The 13,392-nt window shown below is 41.1% G+C and overlaps 1 protein-coding gene across 1 annotated transcript in view; it reads left to right on the forward strand.

The window, feature by feature from the left end:
- PRRG1 (proline rich and Gla domain 1) overlaps nucleotides 1-13,149 on the forward strand; it is a 63,731-nt gene extending 50,582 nt beyond the window's left edge. Inside the window, exon 4 of the mRNA XM_075850334.1 lies at nucleotides 12,260-13,149. Coding sequence (XP_075706449.1) covers nucleotides 12,260-12,763 — 504 coding nt within the window. The 3' untranslated portion in view covers nucleotides 12,764-13,149. The remainder of the gene's footprint in view (nucleotides 1-12,259) is intronic.
- Nucleotides 13,150-13,392: the final 243 nt, after the last annotated feature.

Below are 13,392 nucleotides of genomic sequence, written 5' to 3' on the forward strand. Positions count from 1 at the left end.
ATTCTCACTACACCCCTAGATTAATTCTTCAAGGGGTGTAGTTTCATGAATGGAGTCACTTATGGGCCGTTTCCACTGTACTGGTTCCTTAGGGGCTTTGTAAAAACGACATGGTTCCAAGAAATCACTCCAGCAAAATATGTACTCCAAAAGCCAAATGGTGCTCCTTCTCTTCTGATCCTTGCCGTTTGCCCAAACAGCTGTTTATGACCACATATGGGGTATTGACATACTCCAGAGAAGTTGCTTTACAAATATTGGGGTTCATTTTTCCTTTATTTGTTGAGAAAATGAAAATTTTTTAGCTAAATCTATGTCTTATTGAAGAAAAAGGATTTTTTGGTATTTTCACTGCCCAATTCTAAAAATCTATAAAACCCCTGTGGGGTCAAAATGCTCACTACACCCTTAGATGAATTCCTCAAGGGTGTAGTTTCCAAAATGGGGTTACTTGTGGTAGATTTCCACTGTTTTGTCCCTTGGGGGCTTTGCAAATGTGACATGGCCTCCGCAAACCATTCCTGTTAAATTTGAGCTACAAAAGCCAAATAGCACTTTTTCCCTTCTAAGCCCTGCTGTGTGTCCAAACAGCCATTTAGGATCACATGTGGGGTATTTTTTTTACTCGGGAGAAATAGCTTTTTCTCCTTTGGCCCTTGTGGAAATGAGAAAAAATTAGCTAAACCTAGATTTTCTTTTAAAGAATGGAGATTTTAATTTTCACTGCCTACTTCCAATAATTTTTGCAATAAACCTGTGGAATCAAAATGCTCACTATACCCCTAGATAATTTCCTTGAGGGGTCTAGTTTCCAAAATGGGGTCACTGGGGGATTTCCACAGTTTTGGCACCGCAAGAGCCCTTCAAACCTGACATAGTGCCTAAAATATTTTGTAATAAAAAGGAGGCCCCAAGATCCACTAGGTGCTCCTTTGCTTCTGAGGCCGGTGCTTCAGTCCATTACTACACTAGGGCCACATGTGGGATATTTCTAAAAACTGCAGACTCTGGGCAATAAATATTTAGGTTGCATTTGTCTGGTAAAACCTTCTGTGTTACAAAAAAAAATGGATTAAAAATGAATTTCTGCAAAAAAAAGGAAATTTATGCTAATGACTTTCTTAATGCCCAAGAGGTTGTTTTTTATCTTTTGACCAAGTGGGCGTTGTAAGGAGAAGTGTATGACGCTGACCAATCAGCGTCATACACTTCTCTCCATTCATGTACTCAGCCCATCGTGATCTTGTGAGATCACGATGTGCTGTCACTTACTCACACATTAACTTTACTGAAGTGTCTTGAGAGTGAATAGACATCACATCCAGCAAGGACACGATGTCTATTCACAATCCCGACACTTCGGTAACGTTTGTCTAAAGGGTTAAGAAACGTTCTAAATGCTGTTTTGAATACTTTGAGGGGTGAAGTTTTTAAAATCGGGTGACTTATTTGGGGATTCTAATATAAAGGCCCTCAAGGCCACTTCACAACTGAACTGCCCCCCTGTAAATATTTTCTTGAAAATGTGAGAAATTGCAGCTAAAGTTCTAAGCCTTGTAACGTCCTAGAAAAATAAAACGATATTCAAAAAAACGACGCCAATCTAAAGTAGACATATGGGGGATGTTAATTAGCAACAATTTTGTGTGGTATAACTGCCTGTCTTACATTTTTGGCATGTTTTTTACTTTTTGACCAAGTGGGCGTTGTGGAGAGTAGTGTATGATGCTGACCAATCAGCGTCACACACTTCTCTCCATTCATGTATTCAGCACATAGTGATCCTGCGTTGTTCACTATGTGCTGTCACATACACCCAACACCCACATTAACGTTACTGAAGTGTCTTGACCGTGAATACAGCAAACATAGAATGGTGACAGCACCCTGCGACACTAATGCCACCTAAACCACTAAATATAAATAAATATGCACTAAAGCTAAATCTACTTACAAATAGGGAGGTTCTTAGTGCACATTTTGATCAAAAAGTGTTAGCCCACCTGCCACGACAAGGCGACCTCTGTAAGGTGGGAACCTACGCTGCACATACACCCAGAACTGGGACTAAGCCTACATATATACCTGGGGATGGTAGGATCCAGCATTGAACTGATTAAAATCACCCAGGGCAGAATGGGAGGAGTGCAAGAACAACAAGTGGAGGCAGTCACTAACCCCACATATATGGATACCATAAGCACAACAAAAATTTGAACAGCACATTCCAACTAAATGATACAAAATGTATGCAGGTGCAAGAACACCCATGACTGCAGATATACAGCAAACATAGAATGGTGACAGCACCCTGCGACACTAATGCCACCTAAACCACTAAATATAAATAAATATGCACTAAAGCTAAATCTACTTACAAATAGGGAGGTTCTTAGTGCACATTTTGATCAAAAAGTGTTAGCCCACCTGCCACGACAAGGCGACCTCTGTAAGGTGGGAACCTACGCTGCACATACACCCAGAACTGGGACTAAGCCTACATATATACCTGGGGATGGTAGGATCCAGCATTGAACTGATTAAAATCACCCAGGGCAGAATGGGAGGAGTGCAAGAACAACAAGTGGAGGCAGTCACTAACCCCACATATATGGATACCATAAGCACAACAAAAATTTGAACAGCACATTCCAACTAAATGATACAAAATGTATGCAGGTGCAAGAACACCCATGACTGCAGATATACAGCAAACATAGAATGGTGACAGCACCCTGCGACACTAATGCCACCTAAACCACTAAATATAAATAAATATGCACTAAAGCTAAATCTACTTACAAATAGGGAGGTTCTTAGTGCACATTTTGATCAAAAAGTGTTAGCCCACCTGCCACGACAAGGCGACCTCTGTAAGGTGGGAACCTACGCTGCACATACACCCAGAACTGGGACTAAGCCTACATATATACCTGGGGATGGTAGGATCCAGCATTGAACTGATTAAAATCACCCAGGGCAGAATGGGAGGAGTGCAAGAACAACAAGTGGAGGCAGTCACTAACCCCACATATATGGATACCATAAGCACAACAAAAATTTGAACAGCACATTCCAACTAAATGATACAAAATGTATGCAGGTGCAAGAACACCCATGACTGCAGATATACAGCAAACATAGAATGGTGACAGCACCCTGCGACACTAATGCCACCTAAACCACTAAATATAAATAAATATGCACTAAAGCTAAATCTACTTACAAATAGGGAGGTTCTTAGTGCACATTTTGATCAAAAAGTGTTAGCCCACCTGCCACGACAAGGCGACCTCTGTAAGGTGGGAACCTACGCTGCACATACACCCAGAACTGGGACTAAGCCTACATATATACCTGGGGATGGTAGGATCCAGCATTGAACTGATTAAAATCACCCAGGGCAGAATGGGAGGAGTGCAAGAACAACAAGTGGAGGCAGTCACTAACCCCACATATATGGATACCATAAGCACAACAAAAATTTGAACAGCACATTCCAACTAAATGATACAAAATGTATGCAGGTGCAAGAACACCCATGACTGCAGATATACAGCAAACATAGAATGGTGACAGCACCCTGCGACACTAATGCCACCTAAACCACTAAATATAAATAAATATGCACTAAAGCTAAATCTACTTACAAATAGGGAGGTTCTTAGTGCACATTTTGATCAAAAAGTGTTAGCCCACCTGCCACGACAAGGCGACCTCTGTAAGGTGGGAACCTACGCTGCACATACACCCAGAACTGGGACTAAGCCTACATATATACCTGGGGATGGTAGGATCCAGCATTGAACTGATTAAAATCACCCAGGGCAGAATGGGAGGAGTGCAAGAACAACAAGTGGAGGCAGTCACTAACCCCACATATATGGATACCATAAGCACAACAAAAATTTGAACAGCACATTCCAACTAAATGATACAAAATGTATGCAGGTGCAAGAACACCCATGACTGCAGATATACAGCAAACATAGAATGGTGACAGCACCCTGCGACACTAATGCCACCTAAACCACTAAATACAAATAAATATGCACTAAAGCTAAATCTACTTACAAATAGGGAGGTTCTTAGTGCACATTTTGATCAAAAAGTGTTAGCCCACCTGCCACGACAAGGCGACCTCTGTAAGGTGGGAACCTACGCTGCACATACACCCAGAACTGGGACTAAGCCTACATATATACCTGGGGATGGTAGGATCCAGCATTGAACTGATTAAAATCACCCAGGGCAGAATGGGAGGAGTGCAAGAACAACAAGTGGAGGCAGTCACTAACCCCACATATATGGATACCATAAGCACAACAAAAATTTGAACAGCACATTCCAACTAAATGATACAAAATGTATGCAGGTGCAAGAACACCCATGACTGCAGATATACAGCAAACATAGAATGGTGACAGCACCCTGCGACACTAATGCCACCTAAACCACTAAATATAAATAAATATGCACTAAAGCTAAATCTACTTACAAATAGGGAGGTTCTTAGTGCACATTTTGATCAAAAAGTGTTAGCCCACCTGCCACGACAAGGCGACCTCTGTAAGGTGGGAACCTACGCTGCACATACACCCAGAACTGGGACTAAGCCTACATATATACCTGGGGATGGTAGGATCCAGCATTGAACTGATTAAAATCACCCAGGGCAGAATGGGAGGAGTGCAAGAACAACAAGTGGAGGCAGTCACTAACCCCACATATATGGATACCATAAGCACAACAAAAATTTGAACAGCACATTCCAACTAAATGATACAAAATGTATGCAGGTGCAAGAACACCCATGACTGCAGATATACAGCAAACATAGAATGGTGACAGCACCCTGCGACACTAATGCCACCTAAACCACTAAATATAAATAAATATGCACTAAAGCTAAATCTACTTACAAATAGGGAGGTTCTTAGTGCACATTTTGATCAAAAAGTGTTAGCCCACCTGCCACGACAAGGCGACCTCTGTAAGGTGGGAACCTACGCTGCACATACACCCAGAACTGGGACTAAGCCTACATATATACCTGGGGATGGTAGGATCCAGCATTGAACTGATTAAAATCACCCAGGGCAGAATGGGAGGAGTGCAAGAACAACAAGTGGAGGCAGTCACTAACCCCACATATATGGATACCATAAGCACAACAAAAATTTGAACAGCACATTCCAACTAAATGATACAAAATGTATGCAGGTGCAAGAACACCCATGACTGCAGATATACAGCAAACATAGAATGGTGACAGCACCCTGCGACACTAATGCCACCTAAACCACTAAATATAAATAAATATGCACTAAAGCTAAATCTACTTACAAATAGGGAGGTTCTTAGTGCACATTTTGATCAAAAAGTGTTAGCCCACCTGCCACGACAAGGCGACCTCTGTAAGGTGGGAACCTACGCTGCACATACACCCAGAACTGGGACTAAGCCTACATATATACCTGGGGATGGTAGGATCCAGCATTGAACTGATTAAAATCACCCAGGGCAGAATGGGAGGAGTGCAAGAACAACAAGTGGAGGCAGTCACTAACCCCACATATATGGATACCATAAGCACAACAAAAATTTGAACAGCACATTCCAACTAAATGATACAAAATGTATGCAGGTGCAAGAACACCCATGACTGCAGATATACAGCAAACATAGAATGGTGACAGCACCCTGCGACACTAATGCCACCTAAACCACTAAATATAAATAAATATGCACTAAAGCTAAATCTACTTACAAATAGGGAGGTTCTTAGTGCACATTTTGATCAAAAAGTGTTAGCCCACCTGCCACGACAAGGCGACCTCTGTAAGGTGGGAACCTACGCTGCACATACACCCAGAACTGGGACTAAGCCTACATATATACCTGGGGATGGTAGGATCCAGCATTGAACTGATTAAAATCACCCAGGGCAGAATGGGAGGAGTGCAAGAACAACAAGTGGAGGCAGTCACTAACCCCACATATAATCTATAAAACCCCTGTGGGGTCAAAATGCTCACTACACCCTTAGATGAATTCCTCAAGGGTGTAGTTTCCAAAATGGGGTTACTTGTGGTAGATTTCCACTGTTTTGTCCCTTGGGGGCTTTGCAAATGTGACATGGCCTCCGCAAACCATTCCTGTTAAATTTGAGCTACAAAAGCCAAATAGCACTTTTTCCCTTCTAAGCCCTGCTGTGTGTCCAAACAGCCATTTAGGATCACATGTGGGGTATTTTTTTTACTCGGGAGAAATAGCTTTTTCTCCTTTGGCCCTTGTGGAAATGAGAAAAAATTAGCTAAACCTAGATTTTCTTTTAAAGAATGGAGATTTTAATTTTCACTGCCTACTTCCAATAATTTTTGCAATAAACCTGTGGAATCAAAATGCTCACTATACCCCTAGATAATTTCCTTGAGGGGTCTAGTTTCCAAAATGGGGTCACTGGGGGATTTCCACAGTTTTGGCACCGCAAGAGCCCTTCAAACCTGACATAGTGCCTAAAATATTTTGTAATAAAAAGGAGGCCCCAAGATCCACTAGGTGCTCCTTTGCTTCTGAGGCCGGTGCTTCAGTCCATTACTACACTAGGGCCACATGTGGGATATTTCTAAAAACTGCAGACTCTGGGCAATAAATATTTAGGTTGCATTTGTCTGGTAAAACCTTCTGTGTTACAAAAAAAAATGGATTAAAAATGAATTTCTGCAAAAAAAAGGAAATTTATGCTAATGACTTTCTTAATGCCCAAGAGGTTGTTTTTTATCTTTTGACCAAGTGGGCGTTGTAAGGAGAAGTGTATGACGCTGACCAATCAGCGTCATACACTTCTCTCCATTCATGTACTCAGCCCATCGTGATCTTGTGAGATCACGATGTGCTGTCACTTACTCACACATTAACTTTACTGAAGTGTCTTGAGAGTGAATAGACATCACATCCAGCAAGGACACGATGTCTATTCACAATCCCGACACTTCGGTAACGTTTGTCTAAAGGGTTAAGAAACGTTCTAAATGCTGTTTTGAATACTTTGAGGGGTGAAGTTTTTAAAATCGGGTGACTTATTTGGGGATTCTAATATAAAGGCCCTCAAGGCCACTTCACAACTGAACTGCCCCCCTGTAAATATTTTCTTGAAAATGTGAGAAATTGCAGCTAAAGTTCTAAGCCTTGTAACGTCCTAGAAAAATAAAACGATATTCAAAAAAACGACGCCAATCTAAAGTAGACATATGGGGGATGTTAATTAGCAACAATTTTGTGTGGTATAACTGCCTGTCTTACATTTTTGGCATGTTTTTTACTTTTTGACCAAGTGGGCGTTGTGGAGAGTAGTGTATGATGCTGACCAATCAGCGTCACACACTTCTCTCCATTCATGTATTCAGCACATAGTGATCCTGCGTTGTTCACTATGTGCTGTCACATACACCCAACACCCACATTAACGTTACTGAAGTGTCTTGACCGTGAATAGACATCACCTCCAGCCAGGACGGGATGTCTATTCACAATCCCGAAACTTCGGTAACGTTTGTGTGGGACTTACAGGGACTTGGTGTCGGGATTGTGAATAGACATTTCATCCTGGCTAGAGGTGATGTCTATTCACTGTCAAGACACTTCAGTAACGTTAATGTGGGTGTATGTGACAGCACATAGTGAACAACGCAGGATCACTATGTGCTGAATACATTAATGGAGAGAAGTGTATGACACTGATTGGTCAGCGTCATACACTTCTCTTTACAACGCCCACTTGGTCAAAAAGTAAAAACACTCCCAGTTGGGCATTAAGAAAGTCATTAGCATAAAGCTAAAATCACTCATAACTTGGTGAAAATTAATAGTTTTTCTAAATAAAAAAAACACTGCTGTCACCTACATTACAGCGCCAATCGCATTATGTAAGAGATAGGGCACTTATAATCTGGTGACAGAGCCTCTTTAAAGGGAATGTGTTGCTAGAAAAAAAATTTTTTTTTTTTTTTTTAGTTAAACAATTAGTGTGTAGGTGATTAAACATTGTTCTAATTATTATTATTTTTTTTGCACGAGTCAGGAAATATTATAAATTAGATTCTAATTTATAATATTTCCCAGTGCTGGTCACTAGATGGAGCAATTCCCAAAATTGCAGCATTGCATGTGGTAAAGCAACCACATTGCTTTATGCTGCAAAATTTGAGAAAACTCACTCGCTCTCAGAATCCCCCCCTCCTTTATCCTGGCTAGTGCCGGGAGAAACGAGGGGATTGAACGGTCAAACCTCCTACACTGTGTGTCGCCATTTTTTGAGCTAACACACAGTGTAGTAGGTTTACATACAGTAGTAAGCACACACTGAAACACGAACATACATAGAAATAACTTACCTGCCGCTGCCGCTCCCTCAGGTCCGTCCGCTCCGTCTGCTGCCGCTGCTCCAAGTGCACAAGTCCGGAAGCCGCGACCGGAAGTAGTAATCTTACTGTCCGGCCGCGACTTCCGGTCCACAGGAAAATGGCGCCGGAAGGCGCACAGTTCAACTTGGACTGTGTGGGAGCGGCGCATGCGCCGTTCCCACACAGACGGCGTACAGCATAGTGGATGGAACGGGCCCCGTTCGCATTCACTATGGAACTGTATGTGCCGTATTCCATGTCTGTATGTGTCGTTAATCGACACATACAGAAATGGGATAAACAATGGCAGCTCCCATAGGGAAGAAAAAGTTAAAAAATAAAAAAAAGTAAAACACAAACACACAAATAAATATAAAAGTCTTTAATAAAACACTAAAATCAAACTGATGTCAAAACATTTTTTGGGGTAACACTATTCCTTTAATACACAGAGCGGTGCATTTCCATCATACTTTGCTCCCTCAAGTTATAATATTTATTTGATATAGGACAAGCATTATAACTTATGTAAATGTTATTAGAGATCATGAATCTATGAAAAACTAGTAATTGGTTCTAAAGCCCAAAATGTCAACTCAAAATAGGAAAAAATTAAGACTAAATATAAGTAGTTAACTAATACAGGCAAGTCCTTACATATACAAGTCAGAAAGAACTGCTGGAAGCTGGAGAATCGTTTTTAATGTGGAGGACAGGGGTTTCATCAGGATCACTGGCATTTTAGTTTTGAAATACGCATGCTGAATGACAATTACATGAGCCACAAATCAGCACTGCATTGTTGCAAGTTGAATGTGGTTTCAAGTTGCAATAGACCAGGGAAGACCATTGTAACCTGAATCCATGGTAACCTGATGGACCATTGTACATTTAGAATAAGGCCAGACGTGGCAGATATTTTCTGCCACAGATTTCACCTCAAATTTGCGGCAAAATCTGCAGATTTTGATGTGAATTTTGTTTTGTGAATTTGCTAATTGTTTAACCTATGCATATCAAAGGGTGAAATCCGCTGTTTAAAATCTGTGACAAATCTACAACAGAGTTGACATGCTGCGGAATTTAAAAACCGCCCTAAGTTCTGCGCTGATTTTTTTTTTTCTGCTACATGTGGATGGTGTTTTGAAAATAACATCCCCATGTATTGGACTGTAGGTTGATGGAGATTTTCAGTGCAGAATCTGCACTGGAAAACCACAGCAATTCCTGAGCGTTTGAATTCACCCTTAGGCTGGATTCACACGAGGTCATTACGTCCGTAATTGACGGACGTATTTCGGCCGCAAGTCCCGGACCGAACACAGTGCAGGGAGCCGGGCTCCTAGCATCATAGTTATGTACGACGCTAGGAGTCCCTGCCTCGCTGCCGGACAACTGTCCCGTACTGAAAACATGATTACAGTATGCTTCAATATTTGAATTGTATGTTCTAGATGTATATAGTCTACAGGCTACAACTTTCCCTGTGAGAGGCTGTATTAAGGGGCAGAGTCCGAAGTTGTGTAAGATATATTTTAACCAGAAAACCCAGCACTCATTAAATACTGAATTGGTTGAAGGTTACCTGGTGAGTGTAAAGGACCTTTATTCGGCCGGTGCAGTGAGAGCCGATCAAGGAGACATCTTTGATCGGCGCTCGTCTGCTCCTGCATCACGAAGCTATAGATGGAAACGTGTGTTCGTTAATCCGATTGCTCGTCATCATACATTATTATCATGTCGGCAGCGCGTCTACCTGTTTACACAGGGAGATGTGCCACAGGGCAATTATCGGCAACGAGCGTCCTATGAACGCTCATCTACACGGTAATCTGCCAGTGTAAAACCCCCTTTAGGCCCCATACACATCACGTTGATTTGCCTACGTTTGACGTATATGCTGGGAAAAGCGCCTGACGTATATGTTAAACAAAGGCTGTGATGTCCTAACAGTGGCATCAGCCAACATAGACTATAATTGTATATGTTAAAGTTATAGGTTATGAACGACCATTACCCTGTTCATGATGTAAACAGAAACCATTATAGTCTAGGCTTTCTTTACAGGCATCAGTCATCCATAGACCATAAATGGTATCCGTTTAACGTATATGTGATAAAAAGCTATTGGAAAGCCCATAAAGTGGCATCAATCACTTATAGGCTTAAAGAGTAACGGTCAGTGCTGAGACCCCCACCGATTGCTGAAACAGCGGGGCAGAAGCGGTCAGCTGAGCGCAGTGCTCCTCCAGCTGTAGTGGGATAACTTTGGCTCTTTTTGGCTCTTCTCAGAAAGATGGTTAGCTAAAGATGGGCTTATAGACTCCCACCGATCAAAACTTTAGATATGTCACTATTACATGTCAAAAGTTTTATTAAAATACAGTTACTCCCTAAATGTTCAAAAAGTATAACACGCAGTATACATTTTTATTTATTTTTTTGCATGATGGAATGACGTAGTCTGCTATGCCATACCTCAAAGAAACGCATACTGACCTATACAAGCCAGGTGAAAGCCAAAATGACTTTGTTGGTCTTGATAGGCTAATGGAGCCATATGGACAGATTTAGCGCATGCGCCAAGAGCAATGCAGCGATTTGCCATTGTTGCTGCAAAAAAAAAATGCATTTGACCGCGTCGTGTGAACTCAGCCTAAGGCCTCATGCACACGACCGTGCTCGTAATTACGACCCGTAATTACGAGCACGGGCAGCCGGCCGCTTTTCCGAGCCGTGCTCCCGTTATAAAGTATAGTAGCACTGCCCGTAAAATAAAAAAATAGAACATGTTCTATTTTTTTTAACGGCACGGGCACCTTCCCGTGAGAAAACGGGAAGGTACCTGTTGCCAACAGAAGTCTATGGGCCCGTTATTTCGGGTCGTAATTACGACCCGCAATAACAGGTGTTTTTACGGTCGTGTGCATGAGGCCTAAGGAAGGAACGCTGTATAGTAAACATAAGACAGTCTGTTGATCCTATTTAGAATCATCCACTAAAACAGAATTGTCAGATTAATTATTTCAGTATTGGCTTCCTATAAAAGCTGCATTTGTTCAATATAATGCTTTGAGTGAGGCAATTAATTCTTTCATTACTGGGTTTTTAAAAATGTTTTATTGTCAAAGGTCTTACTTGTTAAACCAAATTAGTGGCAATATATTTTGTTTGAGTTTATCTAGGGGAAAATGTGCAGAAATAGGTAAAATATAGTTTTCATTGGTTCATATTTGTTCATATTTTTTTTTTCTCCTTTATATCCCTCTTCTTTTTTAAGGAAAAAAGGACTTTGCAATATGTTTGTTATAACATCTCCCCCCTTCCACCCATATGCCCTACAGTGTACGGAGCACCACTGCATGTAAATATTGCAGCAGCAGTGCTTTAGTCCCTACATACGCCCCCTAACCGGGTACTGTTGTCCCATACATTGCACAGAGAGGCTTTTTGCCGCAGCTTTGGCTTTCCTTGCTCGAGCCATGTCACATAGGCAATACCGCGCCCCTCTGATCTGTACGGGTACATGTTTTCACTTATAGATACAAATTCTATGTAAATATTCTATGCAGTTTGCTTTGATAATGAATAAAGAGTAGGACTACGCAGTTGAGTTTGCCTTCTGTAGTCTAGTTGTTTAAATTCCTGTGGCCACATTGGCACCTTAAGATGATGCTTGTTGTTTCGAGAACACAATCCAGTATGTATGACAGCAAGTATTCAGTCATTGGGCTTGTCCAAAAATAGCCAGCGTTCTGCCGGGAAATTATATGGGATCTTCATAAAATCCGGTGTCACACATTTTTGTAAAGCATATAACCTTTTTAACACATCTGGTTTTTTCTTTTTTCTAGAAAGAGTTTTGGAAAGAATATACCAGTGGACATGAAGACTCAAACACAGACCGCAGTTGGTATCCATTTTACCTTGCCTTCCCCTTGATCACAGTTTTTTTTGTTGTCCTTTTGGTTCTCCTATTGGTGTGGAGGTGTGTTTTCAAAAAGAAGGCACGTCGGCGGACCGCTTACGCACCCAGAGGAGTGAGAGAAGACACTACAGAGGCCGGAATTGATCATGGCACAGGCAGCCAGCAGCATTCCAGTGTACTCTGTACCGTGGAGGATGCGTTTAATAGAGCTGGGCATCCTAGTGGATTCATAGACTCTGATGTACGTTCAGATACATTGTCAGCTGGTTTTTCAAATTGTGACCCTCCCCCCTCTTATGAGGAAGCTACAGGAGAGAGAGGCATCCGAGTGAGTGAGCCGCAACAGAACCCAGTAGAGCCTCCTCCACAATATGAAGAAATTGCCACATGTGCCTCAGTAGTCACGATACCGCGTGAGGTCGTCAAGTAACATTGAAGTTTTTTTTAGCGCACATACCTTTTTCTAATTTTTTTTGAAGAATTTCTAAGCACAGTATTATTTGCCTTTTGTACAAAATGTTACTTTTGTGACTTTCTTTTGATGATGTGTGCAGGAGATGTGGCAAAAAAAGGACTTTAACCACTTTGGAAACTACTGCAGAATTCCAAGGAAACATGTCCAATGAAAAACATATTTGGACTGTACTTTATGTCCAACTCTGATAACTATAATGTTTAAAATATATCGTGCGCTTATATTTTAATTTTTTTTTGCAATAATTCTGTCCCTTGTGGGTAAAACTGGTATTGCCATATAACCACTATTAACCTCAGTGCATTTTTATGATTTTTGAATAAAGCGTGACTTTATTTTTACATTTGTGCCTAACTTCGGTTCATTGTTTAAAAGTGCAATATTTTTAAGAAATGCCTCAGGTCGTGCCTACAAAAATGAAAGTGTCTATGTTTTCTAATTGGTAAATTAATGTTTTAGACTATTATCAGATTGAATGCATGTTGTATATTCTTATGTAGCATGAGGTAGTCCAAGTTTATATAGAAAAGGCAAATGTTTTTATTTTGGCGTTATTTTTTGCTTTCTATTAAAGACAATTCATT

This window comes from Rhinoderma darwinii, chromosome 2, assembly GCF_050947455.1.
Source record: "Rhinoderma darwinii isolate aRhiDar2 chromosome 2, aRhiDar2.hap1, whole genome shotgun sequence".
NCBI classification, from domain to species: Eukaryota; Metazoa; Chordata; class Amphibia; order Anura; family Rhinodermatidae; genus Rhinoderma; species Rhinoderma darwinii.